This window comes from Myxocyprinus asiaticus, chromosome 29 (assembly GCF_019703515.2).
Source record: "Myxocyprinus asiaticus isolate MX2 ecotype Aquarium Trade chromosome 29, UBuf_Myxa_2, whole genome shotgun sequence".
NCBI lineage: Eukaryota > Metazoa > Chordata > Actinopteri > Cypriniformes > Catostomidae > Myxocyprinus > Myxocyprinus asiaticus.
This window is the reverse complement of record NC_059372.1, coordinates 2655015-2678400: the sequence shown is the minus strand read 5'-3', so window position 1 is coordinate 2678400 and position 23386 is coordinate 2655015. Positions and strand designations below refer to the sequence as shown.

The 23386-nt window shown below is 42.9% G+C and overlaps 1 protein-coding gene and 1 pseudogene across 1 annotated transcript; both read right to left on the bottom strand.

Moving 5' to 3' along the window:
• Positions 1-5420: 5420 nt before the first annotated feature.
• Positions 5421-23386, bottom strand: part of LOC127419885 (zinc finger protein 721-like) — a 169500-nt pseudogene continuing 151534 nt past the window's right edge.
• LOC127419880 (uncharacterized) lies at positions 10692-19344 on the bottom strand. Its single transcript, XM_051661690.1, has 3 exons — positions 16277-19344; positions 15519-16185; positions 10692-11854 (listed from the first exon to the last, which is right to left on the bottom strand). Exons 1-3 carry the CDS (start codon positions 16436-16438, stop codon positions 11694-11696), a joined length of 990 nt encoding a protein of 329 aa, XP_051517650.1. The 5' UTR covers positions 16439-19344; the 3' UTR covers positions 10692-11693.

The following is a 23386-nucleotide window of genomic DNA, read 5'->3' as shown; positions in this document are numbered from 1 at the left end:
GTGAGATCAGTCAGCGGGCTGGTGACATCCGAATAATTAGGCACAAATCTCCTATAATAGCCAGCCAACCCCAGGAACTGTCTCACCCCCTTTTTGGTCTTGGGCCTCGGGCAGGTCGCAAACACCACAGTCTTATCAATTTGGGGACGCACATGCCTGTGGCCCAAGTGGAACCCCAGATATCGTACCTCCACCTGCCCAATCGTGCACTTCTTGGGGTTTGCTGTGAGTCCCACTCGTCTCAGTGATCTCAGAACCGCCCTCAGATGCTGCATTTGCCGCTGCCAATCATTGCTGTAAATGATGATGTCATCTATCATAAGCCGAATGCTTAGGATTCGGTCCATGAGACACTGAAACGTAGCCAGGGCTCCAAACAAACCGAACGAAAGCATCACGAATTGGTGTAATTCAAACGGCGTGGAGAAGGCTGTTTTTCACGGGAAATTGGTGTCAATGGGATCTGCAAATAACCCTGTGTCAAATCCAGTGTCGAATAAAATTGAGCAGTGCCCAACCGATCAAGCAGCTCATCAATGCAAGACATTAGGTATGCGTCAAATTTAGACACTGCGTTGACTTTTCTATAATCCACACAGAACCGTACAGACCCGTCGCTCTTAGGAACTAGAACAACCGGGCTGGACCAATCGCTGTGGGATTCCTCTATTACCCCCATATTGAGCATTGCATCCAATTCTTCCTGGACAATTTTCATTTTGTGCTCGGGCAATCGGTGGGGACGGCTACGTACCACCACCCCCAGTCTCGATGTGGTGCTGGATGAGGTTCGTACGACCCGGTAGAGGGGAAAACACGTCTGCAAACTCCTTTTGCATCTTGGCAACTTCTGCGGGTTGATACAGTGAGAGGTGGTCTCCGCAAGTGACCAGGGTGAAATGATTGTGTTATGTATTCACCTCCGGCCCAAGCTCCGCCCTCTGCAGGACTACTGTAGCCAACGTCACAGGGACCGCCTCCCTCCACAATTTCAGGAGGTTGAGGTGATATATTTGACGTGCGCCCCCTCTATCGGTTTCGCTTTACCTCATAATTGAGATCCCCCACTCATCGTGTGACCTCAAAGGGTCCTTGCCACTTGGCGAGTAATTTGGAGCTTGATGTGGGAAGTAATACAAGTACCTTATCTCCCGGTGCAAATTTCCGCAGCCGAGTTCCCCTGTCATGCAGTCGGCTCTGTCGTTCTTGAGCTTGGAGCAAATTCGCCTGTGTTAGTTGCCCCAAAGTGTGGAGTTTTGCACTAAGATCAAGAACGTATTGAATATCATTCTTACTGTTTGGAGGTCCCTCCTCCCAAGCTTTGTGTATAACATTAAGCACGCCGTGTGGGTGCTGCCCATACAGCAGCTCGAATGGGGAAAACCCAGTGGAGGCTTGCGGGGCTGCAAATAACAGGGGACCAAGCCATTTATCCCAGTTTCTAGCATCCTCGTGCACAAACTTACAAATCATATTTTTAAGGGTTTTATTAAATTGCTCCACCAGGCCATCTGTTTGTGGATGGTAAACGCTGGTGCGGATTGATTTAATGCCCAATAATTCGTAAAGCTCACGTAGTGTCCATGACATAAAAGTTGAGCACTGATCGTGAGGATTTATTTTGGAATCCCCACCTGTGAGATTATTTTGAAGAGTGCCTCCGCAACACTGCATGCTGAGATGTTGCTCAGAGGCACTGCTTCCGGATATCGCGTTGCATAGTCCACTAGGACCAATACAAAGAGATGTTCGCATGCTGACCGCTCTAATGGCCCGATGAGGTCCATTCCAATTCTCTCAAAGGGGACCTCGATCAGCGGAAGAGGGCGCAATAGCGCTTTTGGGGTGGCCGGTGGATTCACCAGCTGGCATTCGCAGCATGCTGCACACCACCTGCAGACATCGCCGCCAATGCCCGGCCAATAAAAACAGGCTATAAGGCGGTTCAGTGTTTTTCTTTCCCCTAGATGTCCCGCCATGGGATTATAATGAGCCACCTGGAACACCATTTCCCGACAGTTCCGCGGTATTAAGAGCTGGGTTGTATCTTCCTTTGTTCGAGCATCCCATGTCACTCTATACAACTGCTCGTTTATAATTGTGAAATAAGGATATAAAAGGGGGACACCCAGCTGGAGTTGTTGACAATCGATCACTCTCACTTGGTCAAAGGCACGCTTGAGGGTTTTGTCTCACGACTGCTCCAAAGGGAAATCCCCTTCGGGAAATCCCTTGAGGACGGGAGGGACGAAGACAGCCCTGGCTCCGCCTCCCCTGCCAGAGCATCGCACATTTCAAATCTCATTGCTTTAGTGGAGGACCCATCCGCGCATATACCCTTTAATACATTTCTAAATTCAGGCCAATTAGGCCCCAAAATCAGCAGATGGTTGAGGCGGGAACTAACCGCAGCCTCCACTCTATGTCTTGTTCCCCGAAATTTAATCACAAGGGTCACCACAGGGTAGCTGTGAATATCCCCATGCACACACTTCACCCTCACCTTTTTAGCTGCGCCCAAAGCCTCGTGTTGATCCAAGCATTGGTGGATAGTGGTTTGATTACAACCCGTGTCCACCAATGCTTGGTGAGGAACCCCCTTGACACTTACCGGTATCGCAGCCTGCGGAGTGTCGGGGATCCGGACCATCGTTCAAAGCTCCATCACAGGGCATTGATCCCAGAAGGGTCCCGGATCCTCGCAACTCCAGCAGACCGGGCCAGGCGCCACACCCGCATCTGTGTCGGTGGACACTTCCACCTGAGGGAGAGAGCGGTGGGGCACTGTTGCTGCTCTGGGCGATGCAACATCCCGCACGCGGGGAACTGGCTTCGGTGGCGGGACTCCTCGCCTCCGTGGGGCAGGAACGGGCTCTGGGGAGAGAGCAGAGTGAGAGAGAAGAGGGGAGGGGGAAGAGAACGGGGAAAACACAGGGGGAGGGTAGAGAGAGTGGGATGGCTCTTCTGCCCTATGGTACACCGCCATATGATCCTCCGCCAATCGAACAGCCTTCTCCAGCAACGCCAGGTTGTGGTATTGGACCTAATCCGCTGTTCCTCGCGGTAGCCGATGGTAGAGCTGCTCCAGTACCACCTGATCGATTACTCCCTCGACGTCATGATCCCCCTCCAGCAGCCATCTCTGGCAGGCGTCTCGGAGGCTTTAGGTGAAGGCAAACAGGCGGACGGTCGTCTCCAAATTCAACGACCGGAAGAGCTGGTGATGCTGCTCCGGACAGCAGCCAACCCGCTACAGGATGGTCTTTTTCAGGTTCTGCGGCCAACCTGCTAAAGGATTGTCTTTTTCAGGTCCTCATAAGCCAGGAGGTTTGCCGCCGACAGTTGTTGTGCTGTGAGCTGGGCCTCCCCAGACAGCAACAGGAGTAGCCTGGCCGCCCACTGATCACACGGCCAGCTCCATATCTCAGCGTTCCGCTCAAATAAGTCGAGGAAAACTTCCAGGTCATCCTCGGCCCCCATCTTCAGAAGCGTGGGCGGGGGCATGCTGCTGTGGTTGTCCGGGGAGGCAGCCGGGGCTCTCTCCTGGCTGAGAAGGCTCCGGATCGCATGCCGGTCCTCTGCTTGAGCCCGAAGGATCTCAAAGTACCAGCGATCTTGATCTTGCCGGAGCTCAAGCAGGGATTGTTGGTGGGACTGGTGTAAGCCAGCGAGGGATTCAATAATCTCTGCCAACTGGGAGGACTCCATGGGGCGTACTTCAAGATCCCGGATTTCGGCACCAGTGTAACACAGCTCACAAACAGAAGGGAAGGAGAACACAGGGAAGCAGGTTTTTCCAGGCTCAGGTAAGACTTTTAATCGGCCACTTCAGTGCTTTACATCTTCAAAAACTCGTCAGCTTCACAGGCACATAGATTTAAACTCATTAGCTTCACAGGCACGTAGTAACGCATTATTTTCACAAACATAACAGATTAAATGTAGCAGCTTCAGGAGCACCGTGGCCTTCCTTGTGCCAGACTCTCCCCCTCTCTCTGCTGGTGGCATGGCTGCTTATATGCAGCTCTCCCCATGCTCACTGGAATTAGAAACAGGTGTTAAACATAATCTAGCTCAGCTGCAAGCACCCTTACCACTTTCTCTCTGGACGCACGCTTGACCATGCCCCCACTGCCACACACAGGCATTGGACAAAAGATAACTGGAAAAGAGTGTTATGGATCTTAAACCCCTTGAGCTTTTGTGGGATCAGCTAGACTGTAAGGTGTGTGAGAAGTGCCCAACAAGACAGACACATCTATGGCAAGTGCTACATGAAGTGTGGGGTGAAATGTCACCTGAGTATCTGGACAAACTGACAGCAAGAATGCCCAGAATCTGCAAACTGTCACTGCTGCACGTGGAGGATTTTTTGATGAGAACTCTTTGAGGTAGTTTAAGAAGTTATTTTTCTTAATTTTTTTCAAATTGTAATAGTAATTTTTCACGTTATTAATGTCCTGGCTATACATTGTGATCAGCTGAATGCCACTTTGGTGAATAAAAGTACCAGTTTCTTTCCATAAGAGCAAAATCTGTACATTTTTCCAAACTTTTGGCCACCAGTGTATATATACACTCACTGAGCACTTTATTAGGAACACTATGGTCCTAATAAAATGCCAGTGTGGTCTTCTGCTGTTGTAACCCATCTGCCTCAATGTTTGATGTTCACTAAAAGTGTACAGAGTGGTAACCTGAGTTACTGTAGCCTTTCTGTCAGCTCGAACCAGTCCGTCCATTCTCCGTTGACCTCTCTCATCAACAAGGCATTTCCGTCCGCAGAACTGCCACTCACTGGATGTTTTTTTTTTTTTGTTTTTGGCACCATTCTGAGTAAACTCTACAGACTGTTGTGTGTGAAAATTGCAAGATATCAGCAGTTACTGAAACACTCAAACCAGCCCGTCTGGCACCAACAATCATGCCACGTCACTAAGATCACATTTTTTCAACATTCTGATGGTTGATTTGAACATTAACTGAAGCTCCTGACCATTATTTGCATAATTGTATGCATTGCACTACTGCCACACGATAGGCTGATTAGATAATCACATGAATAAGTAGGTGTACAGTGCTCTTTAAGTGTATATACACTCAAAAATATTTTAGCCTTTTTTTAAAGCTGCACTACATAACTTTGTGCTCTCTATTGACATCTGTGCTTGAAACCTAAAATTACAAGCAACTCGCGGATGAATACGTGTGTTGTGTTTTGGGCAGTGTTACACGTTACATGTTTTCCTATGCGGATTAATCTCATTACCTGGACATCAACTCTAGTTGAAAAGTTTACTATTTTGATATACTATTGTACAGCCTCAGACGATAATGCAAGTAAACCGTAACACTAAATAGTACATCTACGCACTGCACACAATAAAACTGAAAACTAACACAAAATGAGGATTCAGTAATGATGGGGATAAAATATACTTTATTAAACATTAAAATAATATGCAGAAATTTGCAAAATAATACTTTCATGGTAACATACTAAACAAATTAATACGTACATTGCTGTGCTATAAAATTGGTACATTATAAACAACATGAAATGTTTATACATTTAATGGGGAACAACCATGTAGAAACTTCACATTTAGTGACTTTTTAACAGACTATTTGCTAAAAGGACAAAGGAAAGTGATAACTTGAGCATTTATGTGACTGGGGTAAAAGAAATGAGAAAATGGTGATGTACACACACACTTAGGGAACCTCAAAACAACAGCAACATTATCAAATTATCAGAAGTCATGAATGTCAGTAAACATGTTACAGGGATTTACCCTGGTAAAAGTAGATACATCGGAAGCAGTAAACACATGAGTAATGTTCAATTCATAAAAGCGTGAAAATCAATATAAACTTTAAAAAAAAACCTACCAAAACATATATCTAAGTATTTTAGCAAGTAAAAAACTTTGCCAAACAGTTAACAGATAAACATCCAGCCTGACTGCTGCAATGCTGTCCAGAACTGTGACTGAACAGCATCGCTTCCCCACCAGAACAAACGACAACCTGTACTTCTTTTCTGGGTTTACGGATTTGACGTAAAGACGCAAGATGACTGACATTAGCCTGCGATTTTGCACCAAATCCGACCCAACAGCTAAAAATTACTTTTCTTTTTGTAGGCTTACAGTAGTGAATCTGGGTAAGGCAAAGTTATCATTTTGAACATTGATTTTATATGTACTCAATCAATAATGGCAACCTCATCAAAGAAATTTCATACTACGCTGCGTATCAAAAGTTTAAGTTTGGTGAACTCTGAACTGTGTATCTGCATGACGAGAGGACACATGACTAATAGAAGATCAAAACATCACACACTGACCTCTTGGTTCAATACAAAGAATACATACTGTATATCAATCAGACTCAAACAACGGACACAACTGATTCATTGGTGTATTAATTCAGCCGGTGAAACCAATAATTGCTCCCGCACTTGAATCCTATTTGCTTGCACTATAGTCAGTCTTTACAGGCATGAAAAATCACCAAATCATTCTCGTGCATCAAACTGAGCTCATTGGCTTCGAAAGGGAGTGAAGTCAGTGAACATGAAGTCTAAGTCAGTGTATGGAGGTGAACGAGAACGATTAGTTCACTTAAAAGATTGGTTTAAAAAGACTAATTGTTTCACAAATGAAACATCACTAATTTTTTTAGAGGATATTCATTTTGGGAAAATTCCATCTTTGGGTTCATCTTTCCAACTATTTACTTAATCTTGTTGGACATGAAGATGATTTTTGCTCAGTGTGTCTCATGTGGAATATTCTTTTATCAAGTTAAATATAAATTAATCAAGTATAATCAATGTAAATATAGCCATTTTATTCTACAATTATTTCTGATGGTCAAGCATGTATTTTACTGTGTGGGTTTGTTTGTAAAGGCCTGTGAAAATGAGGCCCTCTTAAAAGGGAATGTGTGCTCACATATGGTACTCATATTAAGTAAACTTGAGTCTCATGTTTTGACACTAGAGAAACTATTGGATAAGCCCTTAAAGAGGTTCCAGATGGTGAGGCCTTTTTCAAATAGTTTCCTGTTCCTTTGTTAAAAATAACAGACTGAAGACACAGAACAAAATGGAGTGTATTGGTCAGGCCCTGGTGGATTATGTGTATATAGGCATGTTTGAATACAGACAGTTCAGTTACTCTGCAGACTGACTCTGCTTTGTTTATCTCTGATAATAAAGTCTATCTTCTGGCATCAAAACCTCAAGACTTTGAGTGATCTTGCACTGAGGTGGCAGAAGCCACAACACTACTTGGGCAATTCTTTTTTACATGTCTATGTAGATTACTTCCTTCCCTGAAACTTTTCCCACATGAAGAGCAGTTGTATGATTTCTCTCTAGTATGAATTCTCTCGTGTGTTTTCAGGTGATGTGACTGAGTGAAACTCTTTCCACAGTGTGAGCACTTGTAAGGTTTTTCTCCAGTATGAATTCTCTCATGTGTTTTCAGGTGATATGACTGAGTGAATCTCTTTTCACAGTGTGAGCACTTGTAAGGTTTTTCTCCAGTATGAATTCTCTCATGTGTTTTCAGGTGATATGACTGAGTGAAACTCTTTTCACAGTGTGAGCACTTGTAAGGTATTTCTCCAGTATGAATTCTCTCGTGTGTTTTCAGGTCTTGTGACTGAGTGAAACTCTTTTCACAGTGTGAGCACTTGTAAGGTTTTTCTCCAGTATGAATTCTCTCGTGTGTTTTCTGGTCTTGTAACCGAGTGAAACTCTTTTCACAGTGTGAGCACATGTAAGGTTTTTCTCCAGTATGAATTCTCTCATGTGTTTTCAGGTTTTGTGACTGAGTGAAACTCTTTTCACAGTGTGAGCACTTGTAAGGTTTTTCTCCAGTATGAATTCTCTTGTGTGTTTTCAGGTGTTCTGACTGATTGAAACTCTTTCCACAGTGTGAGCACTGGTAAGGTGTTTCTCCAGTATGAATTCTCTTGTGTGTTTTCAGGTCTTGTAACCGAGTGAAACACTTTTCACAGTGTGAGCACTTGTAAGGTTTTTCTCCAGTATGGACTTCTCTCGTGTGTTTTCAGGTCTTGTAACCGAGTGAAACACTTTTCACAGTGTGAGCACTTGTAAGGTTTTTCTCCAGTATGGATTCTCTCATGTATTTTCAGGTTTTGTGACCGAGTGAAACTCTTTTCACAGTGTGAGCACTTGTAAGGTTTTTCTCCAGTATGGATTCTCTTGTGTGTTTTCAGGTGATGTGACAGATTGAAACTCTTTCCACAGTGTGAGCACTTGTAAGGTTTTTCTCCAGTATGAATTCTCTTGTGTGTTTTCAGATAATGTAACCAAGCGAAACGCTTTTCACAGTGTGAGCACTTGTAAGGTTTTTCTCCAGTATGAATTCTCTCGTGTGTTTTCAGGTGATGTGACTGAGTGAATCTCTTTCCACAGTGTGAGCACTTGTAAGGTTTTTCTCCAGTATGAATTCTCTCGTGTGTTTTCAGGTGTTCTGACTGAGTGAATCTCTTTCCACAGTGTGAGCACTTGTAAGGTTTCTCTCCAATATGAACTTTTATGTGTTTATTAAACCGGCTTTTATTTATGAAAATCTTTCCACACTGTGAGCAGTTGAAAGTATTTTTGGCTGTTGTTCTTTTATGCTTTTCTGGTGATAAATTCTTCTTAGTCTTTGAGCAACTCAAAGATTTTTCTCCAGTTGTGAAATCAGGATGTTTCTGACACTGAAGTTTGTCCTCCACTTTATTCAGTTTTTGACATTTCTCTTTCGCTTCCATCAGCTCTACAATAAACACAGTAAATGGACAATTTCAATTCAATGGACAAAAATCAATTCAAGAGCAGGGTATCTGCAGGTTCGAAGGAATGAAATTTAAGACTTTTTAAGGCCAAATAAAAGAAAAATGTATGACCACTTTCGCAAAAAAAGAAAAAAAAAAAGAAAAAAAAATCTTAATTCATTAGCTGGTAAATACAAAACCACTGAGGCTACTTGAATGTCTCTGGACATGTTTTTTTTTTTTTTATACATATATTTTATTGGGCATTTATGTGTTAAGTTAATACAACATTAAAACTCTAAATGAAATCATTAAGAATGCACATAGCCTAAAGTATGTAGCCTATATTGTGACCCTTCTCTTTAGTCACTTGCTTTCCAGCAAGACGTGACGCAATAGACCAATGCTTTGGCAACGTCACCACTTATGTCAAACACGGAAGTGGTGGCAAAAACCATGTGCAAAAAATAAACTTTTGTTGGATTACATTGTTGAAAAATGATTCAGAGGGCTCTTGTTGACTGCTGTGGCTTCAAGATCATCAACAGAGCTGACTGGACTGACGAGATCATTCAACTCACAACTTTGCAGTATAAATTTATAGCGAACATGATTACGTTTGTTATTAACTCATATCATTATAGTTATTGTATCGCTAAGAATATGTTTGTATGTATGATGATTTTGTGTCATACTTTGGTTTAATCCTCTAATCTGTCAAATCTAACAAATCAGCGGGCTTTCTGCCACCACTTACTGTAAACAAGAGGATTGGTCTATAGACCTTATTCACAGTAGCACCATGTTTGATTTTTAATGGGAATGGAACGAGGCTGTGAGGGATAGACTTACCATTTCTGCAATGGCATGCATGGTGTAAATCTGTAAAAAGCTCCAATATCCCATCTGATTTTCCACAACTCATGTTGTCTGGAGTTTTTTGTCTACTGAATGTCCTTGAAAAGATATTTTTTCAATGTTTTGTACACGGAACGATCCAAAATTTGTTTTAACTGCAGTACATCTCATCAAAGAGACTATACATCTATCCCGCACAGCCTTGTTGTCATTAAAAATCAAAGATACCGCTGCTGTAAGGTCTAGCATGTGCTGAATAACATTTATATATTTTTTTAAATAAGGAAAAGTTGTGAAAGGCAACATCTCTTTGGAAACAAATCTACTTCATCTGTGCATTCTCTACTGGTCGCAATATTTTTCACAATTTGTTCACAATTATTTATATATATATATATATATATATATATATATATATATATATATATAAAATATATATTATATATAATAATAATAATAATTATATATATATATATATATATATATATATATATATATATATATATATATATCAGAATATCCAATTACATCATCAGGATCGGTGAATATTCTTGCTTTAGTGATTCTGCATTGAAAATAACATTCATTTATTTAAAAAATGAAAAACTGAAACCAAAGACATTTCTAAATTCAAATTGCACTTCAAACGAAACGAAAAAGCAATTAAAATAACGAATTGGTTAAAAAACTAAACAAACACCTTTCCATTTACTGTCAGGCAAATAAATTACTAATACAAATTAAGAAATAAAACCAATTCTAAATGTAAACATAATTATAATGATGATAATATTCACTGAAATATAAATCATGATTCGAGGTGAACATGTTTTTGTATTATTTTATGATTTAATCACAGATGTATAGGCTGCAGTTGCGCTCACAATGAACTGCTCTGTGGAAATAAAGCGAACTGAACTCAAAGCACCTCCTGAGCTGAGATGTCTGAGGTAATTTGCAGCATTCTCATAGACAATAATATTCTTGTAAAGACTGAAACAAAGAAAGAGTGAGAACACTTTACATACGCATGTTCCACAAGACTGCACGCCTCCAAACAGCGCATCAGACATGCATATAGACGGCTTTTCTGTCATCTGTTCTTAAAAATATAATAAAGTGTTTCTTCAAGCACGTGTCTGTGTGTATAACAGCATTTCCTGTGTCATTCCGAATCCGAGATGTCTTACAGTTACCCACCATGCACATTATATTCGGTACCTGCAATTAAACATCTTCTGTCAATGTGCATACTTTGATGCCTGTGTAATTTGATACATTGTTAAAGAACCTCTGGCTTTCAATGTGTTACTTAGGTTCATTTATCATGGGTCGCAAACTCTTCATTAGGCAACTATTCTTTTTTTAAGGCTATTTTATTCGTTAGGCTATTGTATTGATATTGGAAGTTTCATTCATAATGTTTCCACCAGTATAAAATTTCACACTGGTGTTTTCCCTTGTACTGAGTAAAACCGGTAACACCGTACACCGTGGCAACCCTAATAATCATCCTTACTAAACTGGAGTAACACTAACTGGTAACTAGAATAGATTAATATTAAATCTATTAGAGTGAACATACTGTACAAGACATCATTTTTATACTGTAAAAGTTGTAGTTAAATGTTTTTCAATGCGCTTAGGGTTTTAGTTTAGTTTTTTTTAATAAGAAATACTAAAGTTTTTTATTTACTTGTTTTAAAAGACTATCTATAATCAATCTAACCACAGAAATAAGGAGCCATCCATGGTCTCACCTATGGACAAGGCCATCCATATGATGAAAAGAAAACGGGACTCATTGGACCAGGCGACCTTCTTCCATTGCTTCAAGGTCCACTTACGACGCTTGCGTGCCCATTGTAGGCGCTTTCGCCGGTGGACAGGGGTCATCATGGGCAGCAGGGTGCGATGCACTGTGCGTTGTGACACATTCCTCCCGTAACCATCATTAACATTTTCTGTGACTTTTGCCACAGTAGACCTTCTGTCGGTTCAGACCAGATGGGATAGCCTTTGTTGCCCTCAATGGATTACCCTGACACCAGTTTGTGGTTTGTCCCTCCTCGGACCACTGTTGGTAGGTACTCACCACTGCTGACCAGGAGCACCCCACAAGCCATTTCAGAGATGCTCTGACCCAGTCGTCTGACCATAACAGTTTGGCCCAGGTCTTTACTCCTGCCTATTTCTCCTGCATTCAACACATTGACAATGAGAACTGACTGTTTGCTTACCATCTAATCTACCTAGACCTTGACATGTGGCCTTGTTAGGAGATGATTAACGTTATTTGCTTCAACTGTGAGTGGTCATAATGTTTTGGCTCATCATTGTACATATCTGTTAACATCTCAGTAAATGTAGTTTAGTGTTTCATGACCCTTTAATACAGGTTATGTTCTTTACTACGGTGGGTCGCCACTTGATGTCCATTGTAGAATCTGGGTCTCAAAGTAAAACCAATTGAGAACCACTGGCCTAGAAATCCAACCCACACAGGATGGCGAAATAGAATAACAAAGTGTGCTATATTCATTATTTGTAGCTTTCTTTTTCTAAGTTGGAGGGCTCTCCAACCCCCACTATTACCCCTCCCAATCCCCAACCCAACCCAAAAAAATAAATAATAATAATAATAATAATAACAATCACATATATTGACAACTACACCTCTCTCTCCACTGCCCCTCCTCGAGAGCCCTCCAGAAATGCCAGATTTCCGCCCCATTTCCCCACAAACAAGTCCAATTTCCCCAGTTTTCTAAATGACCCTTCTTCAAAAGGCACCATTCTTCCCATCTCCGAGCACCACTCTTGAAATTATAGGCACTCAAGCTGACCTCCTTCACCCTTAAAACTATCTGTCTTGCAATCATGACACTGGTTAGGACCCAACTCTTTATGTGTGTATTCTCTACATCGATGACCGTCCCACCGCCCAAAATACAAAGTCTGGGGCAAAACGAAACCCGAGTGCCCAACACATCACACAAAAAGCTCTGAACCTTCAACCAAAATTCTTCGATCTTAACACACCACCAAAAGACATGGGTTGTGTCTCCATCCTCTGATTGGCATCGCCAGCACGTGGGTGTGTCTTTAAGACCAAGCCTATACAATCTAGAGGGGTTCCAGCAGAATCGATGTAAAATCGTGAATTGCATAAGGTGCACCCTTGCATCTCTAGATACAGACTTGATGTTTTTTTTTAGAATCCTAGCCCACACTCCCTCCTCCAATACCAAGTTTAAATCTCTCTCCCATAATCTCTTGAGAGAAGTTGAAGCTCCGTCCACCAGACTCTGAATTAGCAGGGAGTAATACACTGATGCCTCATGACCATTTCCAAAAGTGCAAATGCGAATAACGGGGTGTAACTTAACTTCTCCGGTTAGTTTGAAGGCTTTGTAATGGCGAAATAGGGGCAAGAACTTCCAGTTCAATACAAAACCAGGGAGGGGCTCTTTCAGGTGGAAGCGACCAATGAGCCAAATGTCTGAGACCGAAAGCATAATAATAAAACAAAATCTTAGGTAGGCCTAGCCCATCTTTTTCAATCAGCCTATGCAGCTTACTGAAATGTAATTTGGGACATTTACCATTCCAAATTAAGGACTTCCCTATGCAATCAAATTGCTTGAAATAAGAGAGGGGGACATCTATAGGGAGAGATTGTAGCAGGTAGTTGAATTCTGGAATACAATTGATTTTAATAACATTAACCTTCCCAATCATCGATAACTGTAATGAAAATTAACTAACTAAATCACACAATTTTGCTGGGAATAAGATACCCAAATACTTAATGCCCTGTTTGGGCCACTGGAAGGTGCCTGGCTGAAAAGTCGTTACAGGGCAGTACGCTGTCAGAGCCAAAGCTTCGGATTTAGACCAATTAACTCTGTATCCTGAGAACTTAGAAAAGGAATTAATAATTCTGTGGAGGCAAGGCACAGATCTAGTGGGGTCGGAGACAAATAATAAAATATAATCTGCATAAAGCAAAAATGTATGCACCACACCTGCCATCACACCTGGAAAATCAACTTCCTTTCTTATCGCGGCTGCTAATGGTTCCAGGGCAAGACAGAACAATAATGGGGAAAGAGGGCAACCCTGCCTGGTGCCCCTATCCAGAGTTAAATAATCAGAAATTAATCCATTTGTTTGTACAGCTGCTACCGGGTGTCTATAAAGTAAATTAATCCATCCAATAAACGTATTCCCAAACCTGTACATTTCCAAAATCTTAAAATATAATCCCATTTTACCATATCAAACGCCTTTTCGGCGTCAAGTGGGATGGCAGCGACCGGAGTCTGATCATTCGCCACTGACCACATAATATTGATGAGACGCCTAATGTTATCAGAAGAGCTGCGGCCCCAAATAAACCCCACCTGACCTATTACATGCACCTTTTTGAACTGAGCACTAGGGTTGCAACGGTATAAGATTTTCACAGTACGATAACCGTCTCAGAAAATATCACGGTTTCACGGTATACGGTATTACACAATTATTATTATCAGTTACAATGATCCTTAAAGGAGCATCAAGCGACATTATTTTTGTTGTTGACGTCAACAACAAAAGCGACAGGAAGTTTTCTCTCCCCCCTTTTAACAACTGAAGAGCATATTTACTTATATGAGCCCATTATTATCCCGTTCGTTTCCTAATTTCAAACATAATTCAAATAGAATATACATATTACACAGGAGGAAAGGCTCCTCATTACCATGGTTAGGTCAGTGTAGCTAGTATTAAATAATAGTAATAATAATAACAAATTATAGTATTTATGAAAAAATAAATACTAGCTGAAACACATCTTGAAACTTTAACTACAACTGCCACTGTTACAAAAAGAGGTCTAACAGATTCTACCTTTAGATTATTTCATATGAAACTATAACATTTTGTCAAAATATAACAATTACTTTTACTCATGTAAAATAGAGAAACAATTTTGTAAAGGTGATGTTTAATGAAATTTTTTTAGCACATAGCACAGTGTTGCTCTTTTCCTCTGTGCTGTTTGGCATGTCCGGGCTGCCTACTGTTTGAGAGGTTCGACTTGACTTCCTCCGTAATGCTTTAAACTAGAAAAGTCTCACTACAATTGAAATTGGTCACATCAGTTTTGAGGTCTGAGGTCCGCAATATCGAGGGAAGCCCGATTGTTGCACGCGCGCGCCAGAGAGGAGCGTAGATTATGATCACGAGCTGGTTCCGGTACACTCGTGCGAAAGTGCAGATGAGAAGCCTTTAGCTGATTGCGAGTTTATCATTAAATCTGCCTCGGCAGTCCTAAATAGGCTATCACTTGGGCGGCCATCAAAATATCTTCAGTGGGAGAACCATGGCATTGTTCTTTCCCTGCTGTCCACGACCCAGTCTGAATAGACCTGCGACCCACCAGTTGAGAAACACTGCTTTAACTCACACACACACACACACACACACTCACTTATGTCAGACCCCCTCACCTGGCTTCTCTGACATTTTCTCCACTGCATATGTGTGTGTGTGTGTGTGTGTGTGTGTGTGTGTGTGTGTGTGGCACAAGTTGACAAGTCTGACAGGCAGTCGAGGAGGAAAGGAGATGCGCAGGTGAGATTCTCCGTCCGGTTGCATTTTTTTTCTCAATAAAGAAGATAAGCAAATGTACATGGTATGATAACCGTAAATTTTCATAACATGGTATACCGTGAAACCAGTATACTGCTGCAACCCTACTGAGCACTTTAACAAAAATAAAAACATCAAGGAACTGTTTTGAGTGATAAAACAACTTGTAAAAGGACAGTGGATTGACATGAAAATGTAAATCATTAAAGGAAGAAACATACCTGAAGAAACATAATCATCTTCATCTCCCTGTTGTTCCTCTACTGTGTTTTCTTCTTTTATCTCCTCCTGCTTCACTTCGATCTTCACTGGTGTCTGCAGCATCTGCTGTTCTCCAGCAATACTAACAGAAGCCAGAGACTCTGTGGAGGTTTGATCATCATCATCTTCATTACTCTGTTGTTCCTCTACTTTGATTTCTCCTCTCATCTTCATCAGGTTCCTGCAGTCCAGCAGCTTCACTGAACACATCTTCACTGGTATCTGCAGCATCTGCTGTTCTCCAGCATTACAGACAGAAGCCAGAGACTCTGTGGAGGTTTGATCATCATCATCTTCATTACTTTGTTGTTCCTCTGCTGTGATTTCTTCTTTTATCTCCTCCTGTTTCACTTCAATCCTCACTGGTATCTGCAGCATCTGCTGTTCTCCAGCATTACAGACAGAAGTCAGAGACTCTGTGGAGGTTTGATCACCCTGATTACCATCAGTAGAACAGAGTAAAGTGAGCTGTGAGTCCTGTGTGTCTCTGGATCTCTGTTCAGAGAGTTTGTCCAGCAGTCGCTGTGATGTGGACTGATCTCTGCCGCTCCACACTGAATCCTGACATTCTGTGGAGTTCCCATCAGTCACACACACTGAAGATTGACAGGAAACCTTTTCCAGCTCCTGACAAACACAATCACATCTTTACCGTTCATCATATCACATCATTTGAAAGCTTACAATCTCAACTTTAAGGATGAAATGAATGTTTAACCTGTAACCTTTCGTCTCTCTCCATCAGCTTTGTGTTCAGTGACGTCACCTCTTTCTTCAGCTGAGAGATTTCTGTGATGAAATCATTAATATCCAGCATGGACAGATCAGTTCCTACTGATTTACAGCAGATCACATCCACCTGCTCTCTCATGATGAACATATTAACACAAAAATATCATTATAATGGACTGACATACATCAAACTCAAAAAGATTATTATAGGATTATAAACAGCTCTGTTAAATAACTTTGTTTCTGATATGGTAGCCAATAAATATAAATGTGTGCTTGGAGTTTGGTTTCGTTTTCCTGACAGCAGGAATATTACCAGATATTATAACAGGCTTTAACATATACTCGCCTTCATTGAACTAATTTACAATCAGCCGATGAATTTAACAAGCTCATTTATCAGAAATTAAACATGATATTCTCACATTTCTGTTTGTTATTCCTGAAACTGAATCAGGGCTCAATGCTAAGAATTTTTTCTACTGGCCCGGTTGGGCCAGTGCTTCAGATTTTTACTGGCCCTGCCAACATTTTCACTGGCCGCAACACAAAAATGACAAATAGCTGTTTTTACCATCATGGCTTTAAAAAATATGTCCGAAGATAAATATTTTTTACATATCTTATGTTTTTAAAACAATGTCCCCCAGGGGCCTGTGTAGCTCAGCGAGTATTGACGCTGACTACCACCCCTGGAGTCGTGAGTTCGAATCCAGGGCGTGCTGAGTGACTCCAGCCAGGTCTCCTAAGCAACCAAATTGGCCCGGTTGCTAGGGAGGGTAGAGTCACATGGGGTAACCTCCTCGTGGTTGCTATAATGTGTGGTTCTCGCTCTCGGTGGGACGTGTGGCGAGTTGTGCGTGGATACCGTGGAGAACAGCGTGAAGTCTCCACATGCACTATGTCTCCGCAGTAACGCGCTCAACATGCCACGTGATAAGATGCACGGATTGATGGTCTCAGGCAACTGAGATTCGTCCTCTGCCACCCAGATTGAGGCGAGTCACTATGCCACCACGAGGACTTAGAGCACACTGGGAATTGGGCATTCCAAATTGGGGAGAAAAAAATACAAAATACAATGTCCCCCAAAATTGAATCACATTTATAATTTGCAAGATATGATTTATGACTTATGTAATCCCATATATGCGCTTTAAAGATATAAATTCATAAATACATCATATTAACCTCAGCCGTCCTGCCATTTACACATGTGTTTTTAAGCCAAGAGTTCTGTGGAGGAGATGATGGGTTTTCGGTCACCCGTTTAGTCATGCTGTCATTCAACTTTTGCCCTTGTGTAGAGTTTTCACAAAAAGGATCGAAGATTATTCACTGAGTTAAACATCTGATTATTGGCTGAGAGAACAGACTTGCAACTTAATCGGTTGTGATGTGTAATATACAGTAGGTAGATATTAGGCCTAATCTGTGAATTAACAATGTGTATATTACATGAAATCAGACAGCCTAAACACCAACACAGACTGATATACAAAGAACAAAAACACCTGTATGGTCCAGATATGAGACATGTAACAGGTGTTTTATGAAGATATGAAGTAGACTGTTTCAAATATTCATCTTCACCCTGCAGCTGAACAGCTCTGATAATAATAGCCTAATAGCCAAAGTTATCTTGCTTCTTTCCATATCAAACGCCATTATCATGTCGAGTTAATGTTTACGTTTTGAAACATTACATTTTGGATACTGAGCAGCTCGTGATTTCCAGACACGTGTATAACTGGGGTTTAACAAAGTTTATTATGTTTCATTCTGCGAATCATCTCTAAAGGCGAATTAATGAGAGAAAATGTGTTTGTTTTTTACAGTGTTAATAAAACTAGCGCTCTGTCCCTTTACGAGAGCACATGCATGTTAAACAGTCTACGCTGCCCAGAGAGAGATGATGATGAGACATATGCACGGAGAGACATGGATTTTCTGTCCTATAGAAAGAAACTGTTGATTTCTTGTGTTCCAATGTGTGGATTACTAATTTTCACCAACATGTAAAAACGAAAAATGTGGGGATTTCGCGCACTGTGAACACGGAATGTGCGGGAATACTTAGTGTTGTACAAGTCCCGCTACTAAATTCATTAAGTGGGGTTTTCTGCTGCTATTTTCTACACATTGGTAATAGCTGCTGTTAAGACACTTGGAAAAGAGCGAGGACAGTGCTAGGAGTGTGCACTCGGTGTCTGCACGATCTTGTGCGTGCACGCGACTTGTTGTTTGCTTGCACTAATGTTATAAATGCAGCACTGGCCCGATTGGGCAAGTGACAGTTCTAGCAACTGGCCCGAATCTTTCTCACACTGGCCCCGGGCCATCGGGCAGTCCTTACTGTTGAGCCCTGAATTTTGTTATTATGGATTTACCACAAATACCATAGTTTAACTGTAGTAGATTAATCATGGTATTTGAAGTAAAACCATAGTAATCACAAGATTAACCATGATAAATCTATAGTAAAATAAAACACACTGAAGCCAAAACAAACAAACAAAATAAATTTTAAAAAAATTAAACAAAATACAATAGAAAAATCATGGCTTTACTATAGTAGTTACCATGACAGTGTAATGTTTTTGTTTTTTGGTCTAAAACATGGTTTTAATATAGATTATCCATGGTTAGTCTTGTTATTACTTTGCTTTTATTACAAATACAATGGTTAAACTACCACAGTAATCACAGTTAAACTATAGTTATTTTAGTAAAACCATAATAATCACAAAATTATGTTTTTTTTTTTTTTTAAACCACAGTATTCGTTTTCCTGTAGTATTATAGTTTCACTACAAATATCATGGTTAAATATGGTTACTGTAGTAAAATCATGGTAAATTTATAGCGAGGGAAAGTAAAACTATTTCAGAAAACAAATTCCCCCTGAAGGGGCTCCGAAGTTTTTTGTTTGTTTCTCCTGAAACTGAATATTTTAAAGAGTCACAAAACCGCCACAAACGACGATAACGATCTTCTTCTTCTATTACGATCATTAAAACGCCAAAGAGAGATAAACAACATGCACAGAAAAACACAAACATAACTATAAATCTCACAGATGAGATGAACACCTACTGTATCGAGCGCTCAAACTTCTTTTACATTTATTGGCTGTTGGCAACCAGCTTAAAGGTGCATTTCTGCCACCTACTGGACTGGAGTGTGGAGCATTGTGAATGAAAAAAAAAAAAAAAAAAAAAAAAACTAAATCCTATTAATCAGACCAGTTATTTTTAAATACTACTTTAAATTGTTTCTGGGCATTATTCAATATAGTTTTAAGTTATATGTTCCCTATTTCCAGTGAGCTTAGCTCTTCTACCAATTGTGATCTTTCTCTTTCGTATGCTTCACAGTATAATATCACATGTTCTACTGTCTTTAGTAAACCACATTTACTGCAATTACCAGATTTGTGCTTACCAGTAATAAAAAGCTTATCATTAAGAGCAGTGTGTCCAATGCGGAGTCTAGATATTATTGAGTCTTCCTTCCTATTTCCAAAGTTTTTCCTTCCAATTCCAGTCAGTTTTTGAATTCTATATAGGTGATGACCCCTTAACTCCCCATCCCAAATCTTCTGCCATTTCTTAATCACTGCCCCTCTAATTATTCCTTTCATTTCTTCTTTAATTAATGCTACATTTATATCTATATTTATATGACCTAATATATTCTTGGCCAGATGATCTGCTTCCTCATTGTCCTCTACACCTACATGTGCCGGTACCCATAAGAATGAAACAATTAATCTATATTGTCTAATTGTAAACATACTCTGTAAAATATCATACAATACATCTTGCCTCGATGTTGATTTACCACTTAACAAACTTACTAATACAGAATATGAGTCAGTACATATTACTGTATTTAATGGCTGAATTTCCTCCACCCATTGAAGAGCAATCATAATTGCTATCATTTCTGTTGTATAAACAGATAAATGGTCACTTGTCTGTTTAGCAGTTCTGGTGTTAAAATGCGGAATGAATACTGAAGCCGCTGTATGACTGGATTCAGGGTCTTTAGATCTATCCGTAAAAATTTTAATCTCCTGACAATACTCCTGTTCCAGATAATGTTGCGTCATCTCGTCCTTAGGTACCAATCCCTCATTTCCTTTCATTTTTCCAGTAGCTGCAAGTCAACTATTGGCATAGGAAATAACCAAGGAGGAGTTATTGGAATTGCCACTGTAGTACTGACATCAATTCTTGTCAGTCCCATATCCTGGGCCTCTTTTTGCACATACCATCTAAACTTGTGTTATCTTGTTTTTGTTCCCAGCACTCTTCCAATACCTTTTTAGCTGACACAAAGGATCCCGTCCAGGGCCTGTAGGTTTATGTCGTCCCTGACGACTGTGGCCTGTGGTGCCGCCGGACAAGCCGCCTCCGCCCTGCACGCAATGGCTCTCCTGCAAGTACACCAAGCCAAGGCGCTAAAAGAACTGCACGAGGGTAGTTCTGACCCGGGATTGATGCAGGAACTGCACTCGGCGACTGACCTCGCTCTCCGGGCGAGGAAGGTCACAGCGCGGTCTCTCGGGCAGGCTATGTCCACCTGGTGGTCCAGGAGCGCCACCTTTGGCTCAACTTGGTCGAGATGGGAGAGGCGGACAAGGCACGGTTCCTTGACGCCCCCATTTCCCAGGTTGACCTGTTTGGCGATGCCATCGAGGACTTTGCCCAGAAGTTCTCGGCGGCAAAGAAGCAGACAGAGGCCTTACAACTTATCCTGCCCGGCGCCGCTTAAGACCCCGCACCCTGTCTGCTCATCGCCAAGGGCGTCCTCCTGCAGCAACAACACCGGCTCCGCCGCAGCCTGCCCCCATGGCCCCGCTCCAAAGGAAGCAGACGGCACCCGCCTTGCAGGTGGCCGCTAAGAACACGAGGAAGGCTTCGAAGTGGCCCCGAGACGGGTGACCCAGGGGCAAGGAGACCCACTTCTCTGGGGCTGGTCGATAGACCACTCCATCCCCCGGTGGAGGGCCGGGAGGAGAATCTTTTGTCGCCGCATACCCAGGAGGCTGCGGCACCCAAAAGCCTGACAAAAGAATGGTTCCCTCGTCTCCTGGGTCACTTATCCGGTACGCACGGCCGTCATCACGACCACTGTTCACCATCCCATTTTGGCAGGTATGGCGCTCCAGCAGCGGACCCCCCGCTCCTGTGCGCCCAGCTGTGGCACAAACACGCCCACACGGGATTGGTTCCAGTGGACTACGGGGACTAGATTCCTCCTCCCCCTCCTCGGCCAATCTTATGGTGGGCGGCAGGAGCCAGGTAAGTGCTTCGATGTCCCTGGACTCAGCACGGCCATGGGCTCGAGTCCCCTTTGACGTGGCACCTCGAGCTCCACCCCACCGCAAGGCCCCACCCGCCGGTACGTTCGACGTAATCATTCCCTTGGTCCCCCTCGCCTGGAGTTTGGGCGCATGGCTCGCGCTTTCCAACCTGTCGCGATGGCTGACCTGGACCGTCCGACTCGCCAGGCACCCGCCCAGGTTCAGCAGTGTCCGCTTCACATCGGTGAAGGGCGAGAATACCGCTACCTTGCGTGCGGAAATCGCTACCCTTCTGCACAAGGGCACAATAGAGCCTGTCCCTCCAGCCGAGATGAAGAAAGGGTTCTACAGCCCTTACTTCATCGTACCGAAGAAAGGTGGTGGGTTGCGACCAATCCTGGACCTGTGAGTACTGAACCGGGCTTTGCACAGACTCCCGTCTAAGATGCTGACACAAAAATGCACTAACGAGCGTCCGGCATCAAGATTGGTTCGCGGCGGTAGACCTGAAGGATATGTACTGCCACGTCTTGGTCTTACCTCGACACAGACCCTTCCTGTGGTTTGCCTTCGAAGGCCAGGCGTACCAGTACAAGGCCCTCCCCTTCAGCCTGTCCTTGTCCCATCGCATCTTCACGAAGGTCGCAGAGGCAGCCCTTGCCCCTCTAAGGGAAGTGGGCATCCGCATCCTCACCTATCTTGACGACTGGCTAATCCTAGCTCACTCTCAAGAGTTGCTGTGTGCACACAGTGACCTCGTGCTCCGGCACCTCAGCCGACTGGGGCTTCGGGTCAACTGGGAAAAGATCAATCTCTCCCCAGTTCAGAGCATCTCTTTTCTTGGCTTGGAGTTGGACTCAGTCTCGATGACAGTGCGCCTCACGAGCCAGAGCATGCAGTCGGTGCTGAACTGTCTGAAGGCATTCAGATGGAGGACAGCTGTTCCACTGAAACTTTTTCAGAGGTTCCTGGGGCATATGGCATCTTCAGCGGCAGCCACACCGCTCGGGTTGATGCATATGAGACCGCTTCAGCACTGGCTTCAGACTTGAGTCCCACGATGGGCATGGCACCACGGGACACATCGCGTGACAATCACGCCGATCTGTCGCCGCCTCTTCAGCCCTTGGACCGACCTTACATTTCTACGGGCAGGGGTTCCCCTAGAGCAGGTCTCCAGGCGCGTTGTGGTTACAACAGACGCCTCCAAGACAGGCTGGGGCACCGGATGCAATGGGCACATAGCCGCCAGCTCCTGGACTGGTGACTGTGTTGGCACATCAACTGCTTAGAGTTGTTGGCCCTACTGCTCGCCCTGCGGAGGTTCCAGCCGTTGATCCAGGGCAAGCATGTGTTGGTCCAGACGGACAACACAGCGATGGTAGCGTACATCAACCGTCAAGGCGGTCTACGCTCCTGTTGCATATCACATCTCGCCCGCCGTCTCCTCCTATGGAGACAGCAGCGCCTCAAGTCGCTACGAGCCACTCACATCCCGGGCAACCTCAAAACTGCAGCAGACGCGCTGTCACGTGCGGTGGTAGACACGATCACTCAGGCTAGGGCTAACTCTACGAGGCTCCTGTATGCCTTGAAGTGGCGTCTGTTTGCTAAGTGGTGTTCTTCCCGACGCAAAGACTCCCAGAGATGCGCAGTCGGATCAGGGCTTTCTTTCCTGCAGGAGAGGCTGGAGGGGTGGCTGTCACACTCCACCTTGAAGGTGTATGTAGCTGCTATTTTGGCTCATCACGCTGCAGTAGATGGTAAGTACTTGGGAAGCACGAC